Raw genomic sequence first — 25,361 nt, 5'->3', positions numbered from 1 at the left:
GGATGAATGATACATAAATGAATTCGCGAACGAATGAATGCCCAGCTTCCTCCCGAAGCAAGGTCATTCACCTCAGCGGTCGCGCCTCTCCCCTGCCCCTGCCCCAGATTCCCCGCCACTCTCAGCTCTCGGGGAGTATGCAGCACTCTTCCGTGCAGCGTGCCTCAGTTTCCTCCGCTGTAAGCAGGCGGGACCAGGGCAGCCTGCCGGGGTCAGGATGAGGCTGACAGAGGAAGGGCGCCTGTAGTGGGGCCCCGTACCCACAGGCGCCCAATCCGCGCGCGCCAGGGCCGAGCCCGCCCGCCGCGCGCAGCCCCCGCCCCACCGCCTGCCGGTCCCGAGCACACGTGACTCCGCCCCGGCCCGCCCCGCCCCGCCGTCCCAGCGCGAGCTCCCATTGGCCGCTCTGGGAGGCCCCGTCCCCAGCCGGGTAGGAGCCGGGCCCCTCCCGCCGCAGCGCGGGGCTCCTGCGTCCCGAGTGCGCGGCGGCCGGACCGGGCGGGCGGAGCCGGGCCCGCGGGGCTGCTGCGGGGCGATCGGGCCGGGCCGCGGCCGCGCCATGGTGAGCCGGGCGGGGCAGGCCGCGCACTCGGGCCGGGCGCGGGCGCCGGGGCCCGGGGGCGGGAAGGGGGCGGCCAGGACGAGGAGGGGCGCGCGCGGCGGCGGGGCCGGGCCGGGGTCTGCGGGCGGGGGAGGGGCGGCCCGGCGGGCGCGGCTCGGGGGAGGGTCCGTTCCAGGGGCCGCGCCCGCGGGCTGGGGTTCTTTGTCAGCGGCGCTGCGGCGAGATCGGGACAAAGGAGGCGGCGGGGGGCGGAGGCCGCTTTGTGGGGATCGCGGGGCACTCGCCCCCGCCCGTGCAGCCCCCGCCCGTCCTCAGCTACGCGCCCGCCTTCCCCCGGCATTTCGGGGTTCTTCAAAATTCTGGGAGCTCCGGGGGGGGCTCCGGGGATAGGGGTCCAGGTGACGTCCGGCGCCCGTCTCGCGGGTAGGGAAACTGAGGCCGGGCCGCAGCGTTCGGCGCCCAGTTCCGTGGGCAGTGGCTGCGCGGCGTGGGCATGCCTGGGTCCCGTGGTCCCCGTCCTACACCCCGCCCCCGTCGGGCCGATTCGAGCTACCTCCCCAGCTGCCGTCCTCTCTCCAGCTGTCGCCCCCTGGGCCAAGCCCCCTCCTCCCTGGAGCCTCGCTTTGGTCCTCCGTAGAGTGGGGGAGAAGCCGGCGCCGCCGGGCAGGGTGGAACGGGAGGGTGCGTGGAGCGCGCCTGGCACCGCGCCTGCCACGCCGCCCGCGCTCAGCACTCGGGAGCCGCCGGGGCGCTATCACCCCTAAGTCCCCAGCACCTAGTCCAGGTCGCCCAGCCCGCCCCAGCGAGGGCCACACTGGGGTTCACCTGTCCCCGGCCCCTCAGGCACACGGGAAAGGAGGTAGGGAGAATGTGGCATTTTAGAGTCAGGGTCGAAATGCGGGATTTTGGATGCAGGTTGCCTGGGTTTGAATCCCTGCGCGTCTGCTTTTGAGCTGTGTGACCTTGGGCAATGGACTTAACTTCTCTGAGCCACCGATTTCTGTATCTGCCAAGAGGGAACAGTAATAGCTCAACTGCCCGATTGTCTTGAGGCAGAAAGGAGACATCTGCGTGAGCTGTTTATCTCAGTGTCTGGCACATATAATTGCCACCAACTTTCTCCGGCATCTACCAGCAAAGTTGTTTGGCCAAACAGGCCAACCCTGGGGCAGCCTGTGAAAATTACCAGCTGGTGATTCACAGGGTGGGGGCATAAGCCTCTGGCCTGGGCTGAGGAAGACCCCGACTGACCTTGGGGCAGTCCCGGATCAGAGCTCTGCGGACTCCCGCTTCCTCTTTTGCCACTGGGGAACCTAGGGGGTTCTGGAGCGAGTTTCCTCTTCTGAGGATGGGGGTGTCATGGGTCGGGGTGGAGGATGAGATGACACTGGCCAGAGAGCTGGGCACAGCCCCATCAGTGTCAGTCCCACTGGCATCCGGCCGTTCTTGGTCCTGGCTTCTGGAGGGCTGGGGCCTTGTGTGATGCGTCCTTGTGTCCCACTGGCTGCCGGAGGCCCAGGGCAGAGCGGACGTCCCGCCTCGTCCTGGCTGTGTCCAGCAGTGCCCTCTTCTCCCTACAACCCTGTTTTCCCAGTCAGAACCTGGGGCAGGAAATGTTTCTGGTTTGTGAACTGGAGTTCGCTGAAGAGTTTGTTGGCACCCTCGGCAGGTGGCTTTATGGGCGCAGTGTTGAAAGCCCCGTAGGGATGGCTGGCCCCCTGTAAGCAGGGCAGCCCTCCTGGCGTCTGTCAAGGAGCCTCAGGAGGTGGCGGCTGCCAGGCGGGGGTGTTTTGCTGGTGGTGAGCCCGGCAATGCTCATGATGTGCCCGGCTGAGTTAGGAGGAGGCAGCATGTCCCTGGGGAAGGGGTGTTTGTGGCACTGGGCCTGGGCCAGGGTCTGTGCCCTTCTGGCCCTGGGGGTGGGCTTGGGGATCTCTCAGGCTCAGTGTTCTCCCTTTGTCCCTCCTGTAGCACACAGGAAGGTGTGGCTGGTGACATGCAAACCTGGTGACCTCATGTCCCTTTTGTTTTCACCTTTCTTACCACTTCTTATCCTCCCCACGACCTGGTAGATGAGGTCAGGGAGTCATATCCACTTTGCACATTGAGAAACTGAGGCCAAGAGGAGCAGCTTGCTTGGCTGGGCGGAAGCAGGCCACAAAAGTGAGTGCTGGGCTGGGAGGATGGAGGGGACTCCAGCCTGCTCCGCTGCGGGCTGTGGGCCCCCCGGGCCTAGAGCACGTGGAGTGGCCTCTGGAGTGAGATCAGGCTCAAACAAGCTGGGGTCCTCGGAGGGGAAGCAGGACAGGAGGATACCCCTCCCCTCTCTGGTGGCTGGGGCAGGGACTGTCCATTTGAATGGTTCTGACGGGGTGGGGTTCACCCCCGGCTCTGCCCCCCTGCTCCTTGGGCCCCAGTTACTGATCTCTGTGGGCCTTGGCAAACCAGGCAGGACAGCGTCAGTAACACCTGCAAGCTTGGGCGGCTGGGGGGAGTGGCCAAGGGCAGTGCAGGCTCCCGCTCACCTGACATGGCTCAGGCTTGTCTTGCTGTTGTTATTCCATGGGACCCGTGTGGGCTCTGCCGGGACACAGAGTGTGTCCTGTGCTGCAGTTGACCTCGTTTGGGGTTGTTTGAGGGTGCTGGGGCAGGGGGTTCTGGAGAGTCTGGGCCTTGGAGCTTGCTTTTATTGTGGGTGGGTGGGATCTGAGAGTCAGGACCCCCTTGGCAGAGGATGGCAGGACTGAAGGTACATGGAGCAGGAGGGTGTGTGTTTGGGGGATCCAGATGGCCTTGGGCTTCAAATGCCAGGCAGAGGGGACACTCCAGCCTGCCCAGAGATCGAAGGCCCAGGCTGTGCTCTGGCCCCTGGCCCCTCTGCACTTGGAAGACCCCTTGGCTCTGCTGGGCTCCCCTCTGGGCTCCCATCCTGCCTTCTGGCTTTTTGCTTCACCTCCCTGCGTGCGCCTCAGTTTCCTCACCTGCCAGATGGAGATGCTAGGGTGAGCAGAGGCGGCCGCAGCCATGCTGGATCAGATGCTGGTGGGAATGAATGTGAGCTGCTGTCATGATGGTTGTTGGGTGGGCCAGGATTCCCATGTGCCAGCCTGGGCATCTCCCCAACCCAAGCTGTGGCCCATCCCTGTCCCCTGCATCCTGTGGGCTTTACTGGATCACGGCGAGGGGTTACCCAGCTTGCAAGACACAGCTTTGCTCAGAGGGGCTAGAAAGGAAGAGCAGACAGGTGGGATCCAGCCAGGCACAGAGGCTTGTGGGGACCTGCTGCCCTCCGCGCTTTGAGTTTCCCGGGGCTCTGCTTCTTGGCCACCCCCTTCCCTCCCTGCCTGCCAGCAAGCATGGAGCCAGCTGCCCTTCCATGGGCTCAGGCCTTCCCGAATCCACTGGCACTCGCCACTCTGTCCCCACACTAGGCCTGCGGCCTTCTCCCGTGCAGTCTACCGGCTTTTTTGAGTCTGTTGGGACAGAACATGGGGACCTGTGCTCAGGGTCCTGGGAGTGCCCTGGGTGTCAGGGACCCCCCCCATCTATGATCCCCGTGAGAACAGGGTCTCCTCTAACTCATCACTGTATCTGCAGGGTGGGAACACTCAACAGACATTTACTGAGCACCTACTGTGTACCCGTGCAGGGCAGGGGTACAGCTGTGGGCGGGACAGATGGTGCCCTCCTTGGATTGCCTTGGAGTCCAGTGCGGGGAGTGAGACAGCAGCCAGGGGACAGCCCCTGAGGCTAGAGAAGGGTAGGTAGCAAGGAGAGCAAATGAAGTAGGGCAAGGCTGTAGTGGTGGGGTGTGGGAGGAGGAGCGCCTGGGTTCAGGGTGGTCTGGGAGGGCAGCCTGCAAGAGGTGCCTTCTGAGAAAGTCCCGAATAGGAAGGTGCCAGCCGTGGGGCAGTCAGGGCAGAGGTGGGAGCATGGGCTCGCAGCGGAGGGTGTGGGGATGCCTGGGGAGGCAGGGAGCTTGGATTCTCTTCTGGTGCTGGGGAGGGTTCTGAGTGGGGAGAACGCCATCACATTTTTGCAAAGATCGTTTCTCAGGAAACATTTGCTGAGTGAATGAAGGAACGGATACGCACTCGGGAGGGCCGGACCACAGGCCAAGCGTGACAGTGGCTCAGTCACCGGGCTCTGTGCTCACGGTGGGGCAGAGCCCCACATCTGCCTCTGCCCATGCCTCCTGGCCTGGGTTCAGGGCAGCAGACGGGGTTTTGAGGTCACCACTCCTCTTAGAGAATCCCTTTGAGCTGGGGCCGCCTGTTTTCCTCATTAGTCCTGGGGCCACTGGTTGAACTGGGGCCCTTGAACTCAGGTGCCTCCTGGCCTGCCCACCTGGCTTTGCCCCGCCTATCCCAGGTCATGGTGCCATTGTTTGATTTTCTACTTCCTGTCCCTGAACCACCCCCACCCCCAAACACACACACTTCCCCTTCCGAATTGATACTGACTTGCCTTCCTGTCCAGAAGCCCCAGGGGAGGGCAGGCGCCCCAGCAGGCCCTGTGGACCAGAGGTGCAGGGGAGAGGGAGGTGGAAGGTGGGAGGCAGAGGGCAGGTTGGTGTTCTCCCTGCAGAGAGAGAACACAGAGGTTGGGACGAATGTAGACAGGCTCACCCAGCCATGGTGGGCAGGCTGTCTGTGGGGTCAGAGGGGTCCCCTGTCCAGTCTGGAGGCGTGAGAGAACAGTAAGTGGGGTTGTGGGACCAGACAGTGGCAGGGGAGAGGCCGGGGTGGTCTGTACATGCAGGGGACAGAGCAGGGTCACCGTGGAGCTCATGGCCTGCTGGAGGGGGAGGTGGGTGCTAATCGGGTGGCCATGCTCCAGAAGCCAGGGCTGCATGCGAAGGCCGCTGCTCCGGAGGGAAGGAGCCCGACCTGGACTTCCAGGTTGGGAAGGCTTCCCTGCCAGAGCTGATATTAACCGGGTCAGGGTTTCTTTCTCCAGCCGGGCCATCTGTGTGGTGGGGGCTGCCCTGTGCACGATAGGTGCCGGCAGCATCCATGGTCTCCCTACTAGATGCCAGGAGTGCCACCTGCCCCCAGTTGTGACAACCAGAAGTGGCTCCAGACATGGCCAGATGTCCCCGGGGGGGGGAGCACAGTGGCCCCCAGTTGAGAACCACTGAACAAGGGTAAGCCGCCAGAACGTTCTGGGCAGGGGCAACTGCCTGGGCCAGGGCCTGGTGGGAGGGTTCGTGGGGGGTCAGCGTGGCTGGCAAGCAGGGCATATTGGGGATGTGTACTGTTCGGTCCTGCAGGTCATTGTGAGGACTTGGAAGGCGTCCTGGCTGCAGTGGCCCCTGAGGGTGGGCAGGAGATCCTTAGCGCCTGCAGCAGCCTGTCTCCTGGAGTCAGGGGAAGGCAGTGGAATGGAGGGAGGGCACCTCCTCTGCCCAGGGCCCTCTGCAGAAGCTACCAGTTTCCCCGGGCCTGGTCCCTGGACAGACGCTGGGGGCGTTGACTTAGCTGCCTTTGTCCTTCAGGCAAACCTGGCTTCTGGGGAAACTCCTGGTTGGGTAAGAATCATTTCTCCTTAAGGCTGCTGTTCCTCAAGGACGCAGCAGGTTCGATCCTATATGGAAGGAAAACCTCCTTCCAGTGCTGTCTGCCTGTGCTGATGTCAGTCTTATCCAAAGGGAACAAAAAGAAGCCAGACATGTCGTTCTGAGTGCCGACCGCACGCCCAGTCCTGTGTAGAACGTGTCTCGGGCCTGTCCTCATCCTCACTGACCCCGGGTGCAGCGAGCATTTGCTCTGTTTGTGGCGAGCGAGGCAGGAGAGGGAAGAAAGTGCAGGGTCTTGGGACGCCAGAGAACCTGCCAGCCTCAGCACTGCAGGGCAGCAGAGGCAAAGCCCTGGCCTCAGCATGCTCTCACTGGCTGTGCCTTGGGTGTCACCTAGAGGGTTGACAGGGCGCCTGGAGCTGGGGACTCTTAGATCTTATGTGCATTCCACAGCTGCACTGTCCTCTGCCACTCGGCAGGCCCACCCACGGGTGAACTCCGTGGCTCGGCCAGGTGGAGGTGGTGGTCCCAGCCCTCCAACTTCTGGCGTCATTCTTTCAACATGCGGAGCACAGGTTTGGCCTGGCCTGGGAGGGGCCTCATCCCCGCCCCCACCCAAATCAGCTGGTGCCCCGACTCCTGGCACTTGCCTGGGGGACCCTCTCTGCCTTCAGAGCCTTAGCCCTCACTGTGCCCCCTGCCAGGAACACTCTTCCCCATCAGCACCGCCTCCCTGCCTCTCACCTGCGCACCCAGGTTAGCATCTTGGCACCTGGTCGCTGTGTTCCTGACAATGGCACCCTGTATTGTGAGTGACCGGCATTTGGGGTACTAACCAGTTAGTCTGGCTCCTGCATTAGATGCTAAGCACCATCAGGGAGGGAGCCTCTGTCCCACCCTCCCTGCCTCCCCGAAGCTCTCCCAAGTGCCTGTCTCCATCTCCCGGGACACTACCCTGTTGCTTCCTTGTTGGCCTCCGTCCAAACCACACAAGGGACTCTACCGCCAAGCTTCCTTCTCAGATGGTGTGCCACGTTCCAGGGGTCTTCCCAGGCCAGATGCAGTGCCTGGTGACAAAGGCTGCTACACCCTCTCACAGGTGTCCCCAAAGGACCTGCCTGTTCTGTATATGATGCCTGTTTGGGAGAGGGACTGACGTCATTGTCATTTCTTCTTTTTTTTTTTTTGGAGAGACTCCTGCTCCTGTCACCCAGGCTGGAGGGCTAGAGTGCAGTGGCATGATCTTGGCTCACTGCAACCTCTGCCTCCCAGCTTCAAGCAATTCTCGTGCCTCACCCTCCTAAGTAACTGGGATTACAGGCATGCGCCACCATGCCCAGCTAATTTTTGTATTTTAGTAGATACGAGGTTTCACGTCTGGCCCTCTGGCATCCTTTGCTGCAGCTGTCGCTGTCGCAGTGTTCCCGGCTCTGCAGCCAGCGAGGGTGACTCACCTGCCTGGTACAGCAGCACTCGGGGTTTCAAAGGTCATGAGCAGGAGCTGGGTGAGCATGGGCGCACAGACGCCTTCGAACGCCAGCCAGCATGCTTTTTGGCAGGGTGAGGGTGGGATGGGCAGGTCTGAGAACGATTAAAAATAGACCCCGCGCAAGTGCTAACCGCAGCTCGTCAACCTGCTTTGTCTTTCAGGACTCCCGTGTCCAGCCTGAGTTCCAGCCTCACTGAGTGGCCACCCCCAAAGTGCTGCCAGCCGAGGAAGCCCCCAGCACTGACCATGTCTATTATGGACCACAGCCCCACCACGGGCGTGGTCACAGTCATCGTCATCCTCATTGCCATCGCGGCCCTGGGGGCCTTGATCCTGGGCTGCTGGTGCTACCTGCGGCTGCAGCGCATCAGCCAGTCAGAGGATGAGGAGAGCATCGTGGGGGATGGGGAGACCAAGGAACCCTTCCTGCTGGTGCAGTATTCGGCCAAGGGACCGTGCGTGGAGAGAAAGGCCAAGCTGATGACTCCCAACGGCCCGGAAGTCCACGGCTGAGCCAGGATGCAAGGCTCCTGGTCCTGTTTGCAGCCGGCCAAGAGGCGCTGGGAGGGGCAAAACCACACGGATGCGCTGCTGTCTGAGAGGAAGGGCTGACACTTGCTGGCATGGCCTCTGCGGGCTTCGTCATCGCATGCACTGATGCCTGGGGACCTGGCTGTCCTGGGCTTCCCCTCGGCCTCCAGGTGAGGCTGCCCATTGCAGGCACTGGGCAGGCCTGACCTTGCTGGGGCTCATAGCCCTGTAGCGCTTTGGTTACTTGAATGTCTAGCTGAGCCTGTTTTTGACGGAGCTACTACTGTAATGCGTGAACTAACAAACCTGTGAACTGTAAATAGGCCCCTGGAAGCACGTGCTTAAGCCCTTTTGCTGATTTTTAAAAATATCATCTAGCGCACACGGGACTGGTATTCTGGCTGTACTAATGACAAGCTGAGTCAAGACCCTGGAGGGTCATAGGCTTGTAAAGGCCCACGCCACACTCGGCAGGGGTCTCTCATGTGTGTCCGTCTGTGTGTATGTCAAGGAAGTGAGATGCCAGTTTGGGGCCTTGAGGCTGACCAGTTGGGGTGCTTGGGTGATCTCTGCTTCGTTAGTCATGGGTGGAAGAAGAACCACACCCCCCACACCCCTCTGTTCTTTCTGCAGATAGACTCACTTGTTAAATAGCAGTTCTGTTGAGAGTGGAGTTACTGCAGGGAAGCTACCGGACCTGCCTGGGAGCCAGTGAAGGGCGAGTCAGGGCACGCGTCCTGGAGGCTGCCAGCGTCCTTGTAGCAGAGCAGTTTCTTGCCGCTTTGGTCTTAAGCATGCCAACCCCCCCCAACCCCACCACCCTCCACCCCGAGTGCAGGCTTCGCTGAAATTGCTCTGGTCCTCGCAGAGCCTGTGGTGGCTACTTTTGGTCTGAAACCCAGTTGGCCCAGGAAAGAGAAAAGGTTGTATGTTTTGTGTTGGTGTTTCCTATTTTCTGCACTGGAGGGGAGGGGACTGTTGAGGTTCTGTCTTTTTTCTTCTTTTCCTCTTCCCTCTTCACACCACTTGGCTTCCTTTCCTCTCTGATGACCGCCTGCCTATGGGGTCCTGACTTCACTTTCCTCAGCGGGTCTCCAGTCCCCTGACCCAGCTCTAAAGGCACTTAGGACCCAGGGAACATTTCTCACATGCGCATTCCCATTAAGAGCCACCAGACTGCTTCCTGCCAGCCTGTGCTTGCGGCAGGGAGCCGGGGCAGGGAATAGGTGAACTTTAAGTTCAGGACTTGACTCTCCCACAGGTAGTGAGTTGGCGGCTCTCTGGTGAGCTAGTGTCTCCACAGCCTGTCTCCAAGGCCTCCCCTGTGTACACTTGAGTGAGCTCACTTTGATTTTTAATCCCACCACAAGCACATACTAATTTTATTTATGATTCGAATGTGACTCGTGCCTGCCCATCCCTGTAATAGATGGAAGGTCAGCCCCGGCTTAACCACAGAGCACTGGCCCTTAATGCCTGAGCTCAGAGCTCTGGCCTCCTGCTCAGACTAAAGGCACCTCCTCTGGCCTCACCCAAGCCTCTTCTAAAAACCATGTTGAATGAATCCACGTTCTGGAACCCCGAGGCGGAAGCAGGGACCTGTTCGTTTAAGCAGCATACACCTAAACTGGGGGTTTAAACATTAAGTAGGAGCTTGGGGTGGGAAGAGGGACAGCTGGCTGGGCCACCTGAGCAGAAGGTAGTAATGCAACACCTCAGTTGGGCTCTTGAGAGCCCTTAGGAAGCAGGAGAGGCAACACCTCTGGCTACTGATGGTGTGGCAAGTTCAGAAGAGGCGGCGGTGGTGGGGTAGGCATGATGTCAGCAGAAGCTCTGCAGGCTGGGTGGGCATGACACGTGGTGCGGGCCACTGAAACCAGGCCTAGGAGGGAGAACAGAAGTTCCGAAGGTGCCGACTGGAAGATGGGGGAAAAGGTTTCTTTGGTGAGTGAGAAAAGGCTGGGGCGTGTGATCCATCCCCTCACGTTTCAGAACTTCCAGGCTTTCTACCTCGACTCTCACCGCAGCCAGCACATACACCTAGGCTGTTTTTCCTTCCTCCACACCTGAGGGACGCAGGAGCAGCTAGGATCTGCATTTTCAGGTTCCGAGACTGACCGCTGGAACTGACCAGTGCTCGATTGTCAGACTTAGCCTGTGGTTTTGACCTTGCCAGTGAAGTTTCGGTTTTGAAGTGATTAAATGTCACTTTCTCATCAGTTTCACTTCTGGAGGTTTTCTTATCCCACTCCCTAGTGCCAGGGATGTACCTGGGAGTTTGAATCAGGCCCATTTGAGCGTGGCAGCCGTGTAGGCTGAAGGTCAGAGGCTCAGTGAGGCACTGGGGGGATCTTCGGGAGGAAAATGAAAATGACGCTAGAACGAGTGAACCACATCATAGCTCTCACTGTTCTGATTTTTCAATAGCTACTTTTTTTAGCATAGACACCAGAGCCACACTCAAATGGCTTAGTAGGTTATGACCTCTCTGAATTATTTTTGAATGCCCAACTGTTGCATTCAAGTTTTCTGACTAATAAGAAATTAAGCATTCATCCTTCGTATCACTGCAGAAGCAACAGTGGGGGGACAGGGAGGGAACTCTTGACACTGAGCCACTAAAATATGGACTAATTTTTTGGACAAATCTTCAAACGGACTGTGCTACTGTATTTGTCTCAAAGCTACCAAGTTTGTGCAATAAGTGGAAGGGATGTCATCCCTCTTCAATAAATGCTGAATGACATTCAAGCTGATTTTCTAGACCACTGAGAAAATCTTTATTTACAATAAATTTCAATAAAATTTGCATAAATATATTCCCAATGTACAATTTTCACCTCTGATTTCTTCACATCATTTAAAAAGTTAGTCTGTCCTGTTCTCGTTATTCCTTTCAGACACCAGTGTGGCACTGACATTGGCAGGTGGAGGGGAACTGCCAGGGAGCTGGGGGGTGCCTGAGGGCTCAGGCTGCTTGGGGCGGACCTCTCTCTGGGCCGCCAGGCTTTCAGCTCCATCCCTGCCCTCCAGTTTCCTCTCCATGGTCGCCACCAGGATCTTGAGCCATGTGTTCTCGGTAAGGAGGTTTTCTGAGGCATCGGCCAGCTCCTGCAGCCTGCGGGCCAGCTCCTGCAGCTCACGTGTCTTCTGCTCATAGAGGGCCTGCAGCTGCTCACTGTGCGCACGGAGCAGGCTGTGCTGCTCCTCCAGGGCCCGCTGCTGCTGCCGCAGCCGGTGCTCATCTCTGCGGGCGCTGGAGAGCTGGGACTCCACCTGCACTTGTGCTCGCTGGAGGCTGCTTATTTCTGCTCTCAGTTTCTGGATCTCTCTCTCCAAGTGGGAGATGTGCCCCCGCTGTAAGACTGCCTCACTCTGAAGACACTCCTTGGTAGGAGAGTTAGCCACGTTCTGGGGGCTGGAAGCAGGGTCTGAGTGATGCAAAATGAACCTCAACAGGTTTGGAAGGGTGATGGGGAGGTCTTCGGGGTATTTCACACTTAGGTCCTTTCTGGAGAGAAAGGGAAAGGAAGCAAAGACGGGAGTCACACCAACACAATTAGTCCAAAAGCAGACTGTACCTGAGGCCAGGCCACCTACTTCTCACCAAGAAAAGACATTGTGTGGATTTTACCTACTGAAAGTAAGGAAAATGTCGCCCGGGCAAGAAATTCTCTACAAAGCTGAGGCTGTCCCATATGCTCGTTCTGTAATTAAGATGGCTTATCTGTTCCTGAAGCCAGAGCTCAGCTTCACCCACACCTTCCAAGAAAGACAAGAGCTCCTAGGCCCAGGCCTAAAGCCAGTGATGCAGGGCCCCAGGAGTGTGTAGGCATGGGGCCTCTGTGTGCTCGGAGATGCCCAGCGGCTGTGTCAGGAAGAGCGTCCAGGGGAGGCAGGAGTGTCCCAACTATGTCCCTCTTGTGCCCACTGACAGTGCCCGAAGAAATAGGAAGAACTTGAAAGACACTCAGTCTGTTTCCTCAGCAAGCATTTATTACACATTCTCTAAGGCAGGGGTTCTTAACTGGGGGTGACTGTACCCCCTTTTCCCTAGGTACATCTGGCTCAAACCTGGCAACCTGATACCTGGCAAACAGCCCAACCAAGGGACTATGAATTCAGGCTGCCCAGCCCTGAGAGCACAGAATAAGGAAGGAAGGTGACACAGGAAGGGGTTTTCCCTACAGCTTTGTTCCAGGTCCTGATCTAGAGATCTAGAAAATTCCTCTTCAGAACGTGTCATTTAATCATCTGATGATGTTTCTCTCACACATCTATCTACCTGTGCCTGTACAGTCTGGCTGCAACTGATCAAAACTACCAGCTTTATGCACTTAGATATGAGGTGGTCCGGCAGCCGAGTTTGTCTCCCTCAGGTGTTAACAGAATGGAAGTCAACAGCAGGGACTCCAGAGCCTGGCTGCCCAGGGCCACTGGACCTGGCCGTAAATTGTTTTATAATTTTCGGGTAAGCATTCAACCGTCCCCTCCTTTAAAGCTTAGTTTTCTTAACATATAAGCTTTCTTCAAGTGGGGCCCAGCCATTCAAATGATAAAGCTGGGTGTGGTGCTGTGTGCCTGTAATCCCAGTGCTTTGGGAGGCTGAGGCGGGAGGATCGCTTGAGACCAGGAGTTTGAGACCAGCCTGGACAAGATAGTAAGGCCTTGTCTGTATAAAAAGTAAAATAAAAAAATTAGCCGGGCAAGGTGGCGCACGCCTGTAGATCCAGCTACTTGGGAGCCTGAGGTGGGAGGATCACTTGAGCCCAGGAGTTCAAGGCTGCAATGAGCCCTAATTCCACCACTGCAAGAGTCAGACCTTGTCTCAAAAACAGAAAACAAAAAAATCCCACAACAACTGAAAACACATCGTGGCCCTGTCAAGTGGGGCCCATGGAAGAATACCAGACGCTGGACCTGCCCCCACGTTCTGCGGCACAAGCCTGGTCTTATAAGGCAGAGTAAAGGTGATTTACTTCCCAGAAAAAGCTGCCAAGATCCCTCAGGATGTCTACCTTCCGACATTTACAGGACAGTGACATCTGTGAGCATGCTATCTGCTAACTAAGAGGTCTTGGTGCACTCTCCATCAATGTCCCTAATGGGCACACTAAAATACTGCCACACTTTGTGAAAGTAGCAGGGACAGAGAATGTCAACAGTCTACTTCCAGGAAAGCAGTCATGTGAAACTATGGTGGGAAGAGGTCCCCATGTCTATGCAACTCTCCTCTAACCCTGAGCGGGTGGCAGGGCACACCTCTAAAAAACTGTGATTCTTCCCCTGGGACACATCAGAGTCTCTTGGTGGACAGGAGCACCCATCTCCCCCTCCTCACCCTGGCCCAGGGCCAGGCCAGAGCACCTATATTTTGAAATATCACACAGAGTCTGATGCAAGTGCTGGCTGGAGAAGCACCTGCTCGGTGGAGCAAGTGGCTCCAAGACGCCTCTGCACAGGAAGGCTATGTCTCCCTCAAGGCCCCATCCCTTCCTCCTCCTCCCGAGGACAGGCTCTTGCATTTTTTTCCTTCATGATTTTTATAAATCAAGATATGCTCTTTGTAGACAATTTGCAAGGGATGTAAAAACATACAAGCAGCACCTTCACATCACTTGCAATCTCACTCCTCTGAAGTCATCAATGTTAACACCTCAACATTTTCCCCTCTGTGAACATCTCCACCCAGCACATGCACAAGTTTATATTTTATCACAGTAAATACACAATTTCATATTCCTTTTACTAAAAATAGCATAAGCAGGTGGACAATGAAAAAGGTCTTATTACATGTTATCCAACAGCCTTTTTCATTTCCTCTTTTGCAAGCTGTCAGCTCACGCTGTTTGCCCATTTACCTTCTGGCTAAACCAAACACTCGCTTGGGACCAGCTCATGATGAGCATACTTTACTTCTACCATTTATTTTTAGGAAATGAGAAAAATTCCATTCCAAAGCCATAAAGCTTTGGTTTACCAGCCTCCTTACATTAAAAGAGAAGTGGACAGTCTAATGTTCAATATTTAGAAACGACAAGGGTAAGGACCTGCAGCAAGTGCCCAGTATGGGGCCGGAGAAATGCGCACATCTTCACGTTTACCACACCAGGCAGCCTAAGAATGAAGGTCACTCAGCCCAGACGCAACTCTCCAGATGACGCCCCACCCTGCCACCTGTTCCGCCTGTGTCTCTCTACACAGATGCATTTCTGCCAGCTGCTGAGAACTTCTTCATTAAAAGGCATGTGCTGGGTGCTAAGATTTTAATATTTTTTCAAACTATGCTTGGAATTCAAAAATTATATGTCATTAAACTACATGCCCAACTCCTGTCCCACACAGATGAAAGTGTTAGTGTTACTGTCCGTGATTCCTGGACTACGTGGTAATTTAAACACTTCTTAGAAAGAAAAAGCCTCATCACAACTCAGTCAGCAGCAGAAAAGGGTGAGTCACATTCTGTTTTTAGTGCATGATGTGACAAGACCCTACTACCACAGAAGTACTCCCGCAAAAATTCTTTGAGATACAAAGCAAAAACCAAGGGAATGATTCAATAGATATGAAGGAAACACTCTCTTAGAGAAACATGACAAGCTGAATCCAAAAGGGAGGCAGGAAATTAAAACAGCAAACGTCATACATGTGAGCCAGGGAACTCCCTAAATGATGCTGCAGACACTTTCCCCTGGAGAGAAGATATTGTCAAAGCCATGTGAGTGGGTCCCCAAAAGGACTCAACTTTCTAAAAACCAAAGGGAATCTATAAAAAGGGAGCAAACATCCAGTGTATTAGGCTCTAAAGGACCAAGAGTTAATTTCTTTTTCCACAAAACATCTGTATCTACGTTCACTAACTGGAAGTCCGCTCCCCCTTGTTAATGTCCTGCTTGCCGGGGCTTTCGGGGTAGTTGCCATTAAGAACTGCGCCTGGAATACTGATTAGGCAAGCGTGAAAAAATCAAGCGACCATCCCATGGCGGACGTCCACAGCAGTCTGCATGCATGGGAGAAAACCCCTTTGCAGGGCTCCTGGAATCCGAGAAAAGCTTGTGCCATGGGTAAGAAAGCCACCCTGTCCTCTGTACAAGAGGGATGAGGAGCTGCTGGGAGGCCAACTGAGAGACAAGCAAGTGGAAGGCTTGGGGCAGGCAGGGCTCCACAGATTCTCTGCTGTTTTGCCCCACACAAACATTGCACCACTGCACTCCAGCCTGGGCAACAGAATCCTGTCAGTCTCTGCGTCCTCCATAAGTTCATATAGGCACGAAAGCTAAGAATTCTCACGGCCACATTCAAGCTCGGGTAAGAGATAGACTGGGAAGAACAACCTTTAAAAGATCCATACCACACCTAACATCCTGACACTACAACCCTTTTATGTCCCTAAGGACACCTTTTTTTTTTTTTTTTTTTTTTTTTGAGGCAGAGCATCACTCTGTCGCCCAGGCTGGAGTGCAGTGCAGTGGTGTGATCTTGGCTCACTGCAACCTCCGCATCCCAGGTTCAAGAGATTCTTGTGCCTCAGCCTCAGAGTAGCTGGGATTACAAGCATATGTCACCATGCCTGGCTAATTTTTGTATTTTTTGTAGTAATGGGGTTTCACCATGTTGGCCAGGCTGGTCTCAACCTCTTGAGCCCAAGCAATCTGCCCGCCTCAGCCTCCCAAAGTGCTGGGATTACAGGCATGAGCCACCACGCCTGGTTTCTAAGGGAACATTTTTTGAACATAATGAATGATTTACATCTTAAACCCATTTCATTTTCAGACCTCCACAAAAGAATCCCAACTGCCCACCAGTGACAAAAATTCGGCATTACCTGTTGCAGGGAAAAAACAAGACAGTAGGAAGACGATCGACCATAAATTCCCAAGGAAGGTCATTCTGAGACACGTCGATCCTGGCAAAGGGAAAGAACAGAAATGGCAGAAGATCAGCCCAAGAAATGCCAACTTGAAAGAAACTTCTCAGATAACTTCAAGAACCTGGTGCATTTTTTACACCCCACATTGGGCTAGTCCCTTCTCGATGAATGTACTACCAGGTGTGAGCTGGGCGCTGATACTTCCAAGACATACAACATTCTACTACGTGGATGCTTTCCACTGAGTGGCAATGCGATGTCCTCAAAGTAAAAATGAACTTGCAGAAAATGCCGCACTGACACCTGAGGAGTCATTCACTCCTCACCTGACAGGATCTAGCCAAGTATTTTAATCCCTGAATAGGTCTGGGAAAAGAAAGGAAATCACTGAGCAAAATACATCAAGCCCCTCTGAAGACGGAAAATTATACCCTCTTTATGTTGTAAATCTGGATAGACGCCAAAAGCAGCCTATTTTCTTAGCAGATTTGACATTAATTTTCTAATACAGAAAATGACATCTGTACTAACTCACCCAGCCTGTGCTCAATCACTGTGGGAGCTAACGGCAACTGCTCTAGAGGCCTGCCCCGGGCAGCTGGCACAGAGCTGGGCACACAGCTGGGCGCCCACACTCGGGCTGAGCAGACATGGAGCCACAACAGCATCCTTGATGGAAGGGGCTGCATCCTCTTTGCGGAGGGGCTATTCAGCTACTATTCATAAGCAGCGCACACAAAAGATGAACATGTTTTCAATCATTACCCTTGACAGTTTTTAGAAAGCATAAATGGGGGGAGTAAGGGTGCGGTGTCATGTATTTGTCCAAAAGGATGAAATTTGCTTTTCAAAAAATGGCACAACCAGGCTGAGCACAGTGGCTCACGCCTGTAAACCCAATACTTTGGGAGGCCAAGGTGGGTGGACTGTTTGAGCCCAGGAGTTCGAGACCAGCCTGGGCAACATGGGGAAACCCTGTCTCTACAAAAAATTGGCCGGGTATTCTGGCACGTGCCTGTAGTCCCAGCTACTTGGGAAGGTGGGAGAATCACCTGAACCTGGGAGGTTGGGGCTGCAGTGAGCTGTGATTGCACTACTGCACTCCAGCCTGGGCAACAGAGTGAGACCCTGTCTCAAAAAAACAACAACGCCGGGCGCGGTGGCTCACGTCTGTAATCCCAGCACTTTAGGAGGCCGAGGCGGGCGGATCACGAGGTCAGGACATCGAGACCATCCTGGCTAACGCGGTGAAACGTCACCCATCTCTACTAAAAATACAAAAAATTAGCCGGGCATAGTGGCAGGCACCTGTAGTCCCAGCTACTCGGGAGGCTGAGGCAGAAGAATGGCGTGAACCCAGGAGGCGGAGCTCACAGTGAGCTGAGATTGCGCCTCTTGCACTCCAGCCTGGGCAAGAGAGCAAGACTCCGTCTCACAAAAAAAAAAAAAAAAAAAAAAAAAAAACAGCAACAAAAGGCATAACCAAATGAAAACCATTTACCAAAAATTTACTAACAAAACAGCACTCCCGCCTCACCTGTGCCAGCCTACCTAAAACATTAGTGTTCCTTTCTAAACAAGTGGGATTGAACACTATATTCCATAATTAAATGCTTTTTCTCACCTGATTCTTACTTCAAAGAAAGCAAACTATAAAATTAAAACATTGTAAAAATCCACTCAGAATTCCATTGGGCTAAATAAGGCCCCCCTTTCTTATACAGGCTTGGTCTATATGCTTACTTTTTTTTTTTTTTTTCCTGAGACACAGTCTTGCTCTGTCGCCCAGGCTGGAATGCAGTGGTGCGATCTCAGCTCACTGTAACCTCCAGCTGCTGGATTCAAGTGATTCTCCTGCCTCAGCCTCCTGAGTAGTTGGGACTACAGGCACGTGCCGCCACACTTGGCTAATTTTTGTATTTTTAGTAGAGACGGGGTTTCACTATGTTGGCCAGGCTGGTCTCGAACTCCTGGCCTCAGGTGATTCGCCCGCCTCGGCCTCCCAACGTGCTGGGATTACAGGCATGAGCCACTGCACCCGGCCTATATCCTTACATATTTTTAAGAAGAGTTGTCATATATTTCATACTCTGTTCTTTTCCATTAATTGTATGAAAAGCACTGTTAAAGGATAAAAACTCCATTAAATGCACAGCCATAATTTACTTAAACATTCATCTCCTGGTGGATATAAACAATGCTATAATGATGAGCTCATGCTTCTTCAGAATTCCTATTCCATTACTTCTCCAAAGTAAATTAACTGGGTCAAAAATGTGTTAACTGTTTTTGTTGATTTCTTGCAAATGTTGCCAAAATGCTTTCCAAAAGAGTTATGGCAATGTACTCATTCCATTAGACACATCTGACTGCAGTTTCCATTTTATTTTATCAACACAAGATTCTGTCACTTAAAACCACTGATTACTTTAATATGTTAAATGACACTTTGTTATTGTTTTAATTTACATTTATTAGGTTATAATTTCCCCACTTGTTTATTTACTCTCTCCTCTTGAAAGAAAAACCTGCTCACGTCCTTTGTTCACAGTGGAATCTGTCTCAGCCATTTTCTAAACCATTTTAATTTCGGGGAAGGCTGGAGTGTGAATGCCTGATTTAATCCTGGCCCCTCATTTGCAGCTTGAAACTCTGGGCAACTTATCTTTCTATGTCTCAGTTTCCTCCTCAATACAAACAGCACTTTCTTTTTTTAACTAGAGTGCCTTCACTAAGCGTCGCGAGGACTCAATCAGGTAATATGTATATCAAAAACTCTCCCAACATAGTAACTCCTCAGATTTGGCTCTAATTATTACTTACAGTGCATATAACAGGTGACATAGAGACACTGGAAAATATATTAATGGTCCCCCTTTTTGTCTGCTTTCCCTGTTTTCACTGCACGTATTTCTAGTGGAATCTGTCCATTTTTCTTTCTTTATTTTTCCAACTGCTTCCACTTTGGAAAGTTTCCATCTCCCAGAGGAATCAGCAAATCCTATTTTTTGTTTTGATTTTTTTATATTTAACTCTTATCTATCTGTAGGGTTTTGGGGGAGGTGGGGGGTTAAATGTGAACAGTTTTCCCCACCCAAAACTGCTTACTACCCCATCTAAAAACTCTATTTGAGCCTTCTTTTTCCAAAAAATATTTTTAAAAATTTTGTTTACTCAAAAGCGCACATACAGTACCCATGGAATCACAATACCAGAATGTGGATATCTACTGATCTTTCCTTTTAACTTCACAAATGAGGTAAACCAGGACTGGTGGAGAGATCTGCTTGGGATCCCAGGACCCACTGGCATTGCCTGGGGCAACTGTCCCATGGTATTCCAAGGGGCCATCCTGGCAACCAGGTCAGTGCTCTCCCCACAGAACTGCATTCAGCCACCTACGAATCTAGTCAGGGCTAAACATCAACATCATGGAAGGAACACTTAGAATTCATGAGGAAAAGTTCAGTTTCAAAGAGGCTTTGCTCATGGCTTCAACCTGACAAATTCAGCCAAGTCCTACCAAAGGTTAATGGAAAATGGGCAGACCCTCACACACCATATGGCTAAGCTGCAAGTAAGAGTGAAAATGGGCATACAGCCCAAAGCGCTGCAGAAGAGGCCTGCTTACCTTGCCACAGTGAATGTGTCCATGGGCAGGTTCCGAGCTAGCTGGATGAAGACGTGATTGAGGGATGGACAGAAGCCACACCACGGAGCGTAATAGAGCAGGAGAACGTCCTGTGGGAAGGGGAAGACAGATGTTACTTGCACTGGGAAATGGGCTCTTCTTCATTTCTTTCCTCATTGCTTAGAATCCAGCAAGCACCCTAATGCTACCTATGCGAATATTATAGTGAAAATTTTCATCTTTAGGTCTTTCCAATTCTGTGCTTTCTGGAGCACTTTTCTGAAATTTAAAAACCACATGTAATTCATTCACGGTCCATAATTGGGCCGTCACGTGGTTACTCTTCTATACATCAAAAACAGCTGCTCACCCCAACAACTGCAGTTTGGAAATTATTTTAAGAGGGACAGATGACTTAACTTTTGCCTCTCATGACTCCATACCTGTTTTTGAAGGACTACTTCCCAAAAGGTATCAGTTGTCACTTCAGTGATTAAATGCTGAGACGGGAACTGGGCAGAGTCACTTCCAATGAGATGCCTTTTCAAGGGACTATAGAGAACGCTGAAGTTTTGAATAAAAGATTCTAAAAATAAAGAGAAAATGAGATCAACTCTTCTCTAGGTACAAGGAGAATAGCTGGCCTACTTTTAAACTCCACATTTTAAAAACTCGAATGACTTCATAGGCTCACATTTTTAACATTTCACCTATCAGCAAAACCCCAAACAAAGCTGCCCAGGTGGCATCAGGTTTAGCTCTGGTAGTATTAACTCAGCAGACAGTAATGTAGATATCAAAACACTATGCAGTGTTAGATGCTCTAATATTCATAGACTATTCTTTTTTTTAAAGGACTGGTCCACAAATAGACACCAAGTGAGACTGTATAAATCATCAACAAGCCACAATCTTTTCAAGAAATTTCACCCTATAATACTAAGACCTTTAAGCTTAACTACAAATGTAGCAATTGCACAAGCTACAGTAATGTGGAATGTGTTTAAATGCTCATTAATTTGAGGACAAGGAGCTACAGTTTTGTGTTTCCTTTATTAAGGTTCTTTAAGTTTCTTTTTTTAAAGGTTAAGAAAAAATTATATGTAGTGGAAAAATACATAAAACCCATAATCAAAAACCTGACTTGAACCAACAGTTTTACCACAAATTCTGCCATCTTCAGAGTCCTTTGCTTCATCTGAAACAATACTAATTTGAATTTCATGTCTTTTTTTGTTTTGTTTTTTTTTTAGAGACAGGGTCTCACTCTGTTGCCCAGGCTGGAGTACAGTGCTGCAATCATAGCTCACTGTAGCCTTAAACTCCTGGTCTCAAGCGATCCTCCTACCTCGGCGTCCAGAGTAGCTGGGACTACAGGCGTACACCACTGCACTCAGCTAAAGTTTCAGTTCTTTTTCTTTCTTCTAACTCCCTCCATTTTGAGGTGCAATGGGCAATGCAGTGTGCAGAATGCAAGAGGAAGTGAAGAATGTCATGTGAATACTAAAGAGAATTCATGATCAACAACTGAGTAACACTTAGTTGGCTACGTTTTTGAAACACGAAACCAATAATTATTTCCTAATCTGAATAAAGCCTAAATTCTGAAACTGGCCTAGAGACAGCTGATTTATGAGTTAAGTCTCTAAACCAACAATGACACACAGTAGGTGTTTTTTACAAGCTCCCTAAAAATTCTGTCACTAACTACAGGACAAAGAACAGCTAGGCTAAACATTTCAGAGAAGATACAGAAGATGGAAAGAAATCTAAAGAAGGTTTCTTTCAATTACCCTTAAATTCAAAGTGAACACATTATGAGGTCATTAAACACTTGAGCATTACTGAATGTAATTCAGGAAAATCTAATACAGACTACCTCAAAAATACATGCTTGTGGGAGCACTGACCCCATTTCTCTGGAGTCTGTTTCCCATTTAAAAAAAAAATGCTTGTTTCATTTTAAGAAAGCTCAACACATCAAAATGACTTTAGAAAACATGAATTGGGAGTAATCTATAATATCAACAGATTATGCCCTTCAAAAAGTGACTGGTCACAGGGTTCTTTTACACAGTGAGGAACTCTTGGATTTATAATATGTAACTTGATATAGAAAAATCAGTATTTACATAAAGCCTTTTCACAAATGTGTCTAATGTAAGAAACAAGCTTCACCTGGATTTGAAAGAGGATGGCTAAAAGGACTCATATGTAGAAGCTCTGAGTCTACTGTTGATTTCATACTTTGTAAAACTTGAAATGAAAGGTTTCCTTCCCTACCAAATTCCTCCGTTCTCCATTCGGCATACACTGACCTTCCCTCCCGTTTCCAATGAGGCTGAACTAACGTGGCTTTTGAATTCTCACTTCATTGTGTGTAGTCAAGGGCATCAGCAAATTCCTGGGAACAGGCCAGTGTGGGTCAGCCCAATGTTGCTGGCAAGCCCCAGGGGCAAGCCCTGGATGCTTTCTCATCATGGAGCCTTACTCCTCAAAAAGTGGGTTTTGCTGGTTTGCAACTGACACTTATTTATTTGCATTTTACACTTGTTACAATGTAGGTACGCCAGGTCCCAGCAATATTACTCAGTACATTATGAAACAGCAGCAGAACAAATTAGGTCTGGTGGCCTTGATCCTTAGACATTTAAGCCTATGAGACAAAAACGGAGGCAAGGCGGCTCTACTTCCTTCTTCACTGCTTTCTCTCTTTTTTTTTTTTTTGGAGATAGAGTCTCGCTCTGTTGCCCAGGCTGGAGTGCCGTGGCGCGATCTCTGCTCATTGCAAGCTCCGCCTCCCGGGTTCACGCCATTCTCCTGCCTCAGCCTCCCGAGTAGCTGGGACTACAGGCGCCCGCCACTGCCCCCGGTTAATTTTTTTTTTTGTATTTTTAGTAGAGACGGGGTTTCACCACGTTAGCCAGGATAGTCTCGATCTCCTGACCTCGTGATCCACCCGCCTCGGCCTCCCAAAGTGCTGGGATTACAGGCGTGAGCCACCACGCCCGGCCACTGCTTTCTCTTTAAGCTCCTTTAGAACAAAGCTGCTGTCAAGGCTCACTTTCATCAGCCCCTAGGACATCCCACTGGAATAGCTCTCCACCTCCCTGCCTGTTCTAGTCCCCAAGTCCCCACTGCCTGCAGCTGGTTCTACCTTAGACATGTGACAGAAATCGCCAATTTAGAAAATGGGACTCTTACCCCCACCATGGGCTAAATGACAAACTTATCCAAAATTTAGAGTGAGGAAGTTTCTGTTCCATTTAATAGACAAAATTTGCTTCTTTGAAAATTATGACCGATGGTGATGAGCTACGAAGCTGACATCACCCCACAACTAAATGTAATGAGAGCCATCAATAAAATTTACCCATATGAAGTCAAGCAAAACGTACAATGCTTGGGGAAATAAACTGCCTACAGTACCTAGGGTGAGCTTCATCAGTGATTGCTTTGGATCCAAGATGTAGTGAGACTCTTCTTTCACGTCAACAATTGCCGCAAATTCTTTCACCTGAGTGGAGCTCGGAGCACCCAGTCTCTCTGCATATAACCAAAACAAATTTGAATCCAAAAGGTAGATGTTGAGAGTCTTGTTGGTTCTGCAGCTCAGGCCTGTGAAGTCTGTGCCAGTCATGTCCACTTCTGGAAAGAGATACCTGTTCTCCTCAATGTGAGGAACGGAGCTTGGGGCATCAACCTCACATTTCTTCTCAAGGGAAGAAAATGCAACGGTAGGGGCTTCAAAGACACCTTGTTCAGAGTTGATGAAGCCTGCCACACCCCTGCTTATGGTCCTGCAACATGCAGTGTAGTAGCTGAAGGGGCTATAGGAAGTTAAAAAATTGCTGCATTCTATACTGTCTGATGCCACATGATAAAAGGTCTGCTCCTTGAGGTAGAAAGAATCCAGAGCTGCTGCCATTTCAAAAAAGCTGCACTGTGGCATGCTGACCGAGCTTGGCTTCATGCCCCCGGCGGTCTGGTTGACACAGAGTTCACAGACGTTGTGGGTCCTGGAGAAGGAGTGCCACTGGGGCAGCACCACAGTGTTGCAGCAGGGGGACGCTGTGATCAGCGGTGGGTCTGGCAGCTGTGCCGGCGCTTCCAGGGCCAGGGACTCCAGCACTGGAGCATCCACCCGCCGCAGGTGCTGAAGAAGACGCTCCACCACCTGGTCCCCATGACAGTTGTTGTACTCCAAGGCCACTTCGGTGATCTGAAATACAGGGCAGAGTTGGTGAGGGGCTTCGGGATGACTGAGGGACTAGCACCCCATTGGCCACGTTTCACTTTCTGCAATTTCAGTTATCCATGGTCAACTCTGGTTCAAAAATACTACATGGAAAATTCCAGAAATAAACAAGTCGTAAGTTTTAAACTACACGTCGCTCTGAGTAGTGTGATGAAATTTTTGCCATTACAAAAACTGCGAGCCATCCCTTTGTCCAGCGTGTCCATGCTGCGGATGCTACCAGCCTGTTACTTAGTAGCCAACTCAGTTATCAGATCAACTGCCTCAGTATCACAGTGCTTGTCTTCAAGTAACCCTTTATTTATTACAAGGGCAAAGTTACCCCAAAGTGTAAGGGTAGTGACGCTGGCAATTCAGATATGCCAAAGAGAAGCCAAAAATGCTTCCTTTAAGTGAAACGGCAAAAGTCTCAATAAGGGGAAAAAAAAGGTAAGGTTGTTAAGATCTTCGGTAAGAACGAATCTTCTACCCATGAAATTGTGAAGAAAAGTGAAATTCGTGTATAGTATATACAGGGTTCAGTACCATCTGTGGTTTCAGGCATTCATTGGGGGTCTTGGAACATATCACCAAGAATACGAGGCGGGATAGATGAGAGTGCGGGGGAGATGGTTACTATATTTTTAAAAATACAACCCCAGGCATGGCACTCCTGGGCCAAATGGTACAACGCCCATGAGATAAAGCCTCCACACAATCTGGCCCGTTTGCTTTCCAGTCTCACCCTACCCTCTTCAGAACAGACCAGGCCCTCCTGCAATGCCACGCCTTTACGGAGGCCTGGCTGGGGACACCGCCTCCTCCATCTGTTCCCAAGGCCCAGCACCAGGGCAGCTGCTTCAGGGAAGCTAGCCGTACTCCCACTCCAGGAAGAGCTAGTTTCTGCACCTCCAGTGTCCCTGAGACCTCATCTACAGTCTCACAAGCTTCTGCTGAGACAGCCCTCTTCCCCACAAACTTATGGATCCTCACAGGCAGAAGCCACATTGGATTTATCCTGCCATCCCCGGGGCCTAGCACAGGGCCAGGCACGTAACAAATGCTCAGTAAACCCCTGATGAATGAGTGGCAGCTCAGGGTAATGCACACAATCCTCTTTCTTGGTATTTGCCACTTTACTGTCAAGCCAGTATTGGCAATTTGGATTTACATTTTATTCTAAGATTCTTCCATTTCCAAAAAGAATATTTCATTACCCACCTCCCATTCTGGTTTCCTGAGAAAGACATGTAAGTTATAATCCAAAGGCATTTACTCTCTAAAACAGAAGAGTGTGTCAACTTGAATCAAATCTCACCACAGTTAGTTACAGGGTGCTGTCACTCAGGATTTTGTTTCGCTGTGTGTGTGTGTTTGTGTGTCTGTATGTGTAAAACAATTTAATGAGTGTAATTTCCAATTTAAAAAAACAAGTTTTATAAAAATAAATAAAAATAAAGTTTTATAACATAATATTTATAGTTAATTCAAAACATACATATTTGTACACAAAAATAAATTGT

General features: G+C 51.5%; 2 protein-coding genes across 10 annotated transcripts in view; one reads left to right on the top strand and one right to left on the bottom strand.

Annotated features, from left to right (window-relative positions):
• Positions 1-419: 419 nt before the first annotated feature.
• SNN (stannin) lies at positions 420-10,926 on the top strand. 6 transcript variants are annotated; one of them, XM_063717597.1, is made up of 3 exons: positions 497-562; positions 5,594-5,708; positions 7,731-10,926. In XM_063717597.1, the coding sequence occupies exons 2-3, from the start codon at positions 5,647-5,649 to the stop codon at positions 8,080-8,082; spliced, it is 414 nt and encodes a 137-aa protein (XP_063573667.1). In that variant the 5' UTR covers positions 497-562; positions 5,594-5,646; the 3' UTR covers positions 8,083-10,926. The 6 variants fall into 6 exon arrangements, 5 of the variants coding, with proteins under 5 accessions (XP_002826180.1, XP_063573667.1, XP_054390722.1 ...); XR_010137821.1 differs by lacking the exons at positions 497-562; positions 7,731-10,926 and adding exons at positions 5,835-6,092; positions 7,439-7,585 and having other exon boundaries at positions 5,621-5,708; XM_002826134.5 differs by lacking the exon at positions 5,594-5,708 and having other exon boundaries at positions 420-562.
• TXNDC11 (thioredoxin domain containing 11) overlaps positions 10,857-25,361 on the bottom strand; it is a 63,988-nt gene continuing 49,483 nt past the window's right edge. For all 4 annotated transcript variants that reach the window (XM_024241387.3, XM_054534743.2, XM_063717596.1 and 1 more), the window contains 5 exons: positions 23,031-23,823; positions 20,045-20,187; positions 19,602-19,711; positions 15,926-16,006; positions 10,857-11,611 (listed from right to left, as the gene is read on the bottom strand). In XM_024241387.3, the coding sequence (XP_024097155.1) occupies positions 10,969-11,611; positions 15,926-16,006; positions 19,602-19,711; positions 20,045-20,187; positions 23,031-23,823 (1,770 nt within the window). In that variant the 3' untranslated portion in view covers positions 10,857-10,968. The remainder of the gene's footprint in view (positions 11,612-15,925; positions 16,007-19,601; positions 19,712-20,044; positions 20,188-23,030; positions 23,824-25,361) is intronic.

Source organism: Pongo abelii, chromosome 18, assembly GCF_028885655.2.
Source record: "Pongo abelii isolate AG06213 chromosome 18, NHGRI_mPonAbe1-v2.0_pri, whole genome shotgun sequence".
Taxonomy (NCBI): Eukaryota; Metazoa; Chordata; class Mammalia; order Primates; family Hominidae; genus Pongo; species Pongo abelii.
Note: the sequence above shows the minus strand (reverse complement) of the source record. Positions and strands in the feature narration are given on the sequence as shown.

Coding starts and splice junctions, on each gene's coding strand:
- SNN (XM_063717597.1), top strand. CDS start 5,647: ATGGCCAGATGTCCCCGGGGGGGGGAGCACAGTGGCCCCCAGTTGAGA. Junction 5,709..7,730: donor TTGAGAACCACTGAACAAGG/GTAAGCCGCCAG, acceptor TTTGTCTTTCAG/GACTCCCGTGTCCAGCCTGA.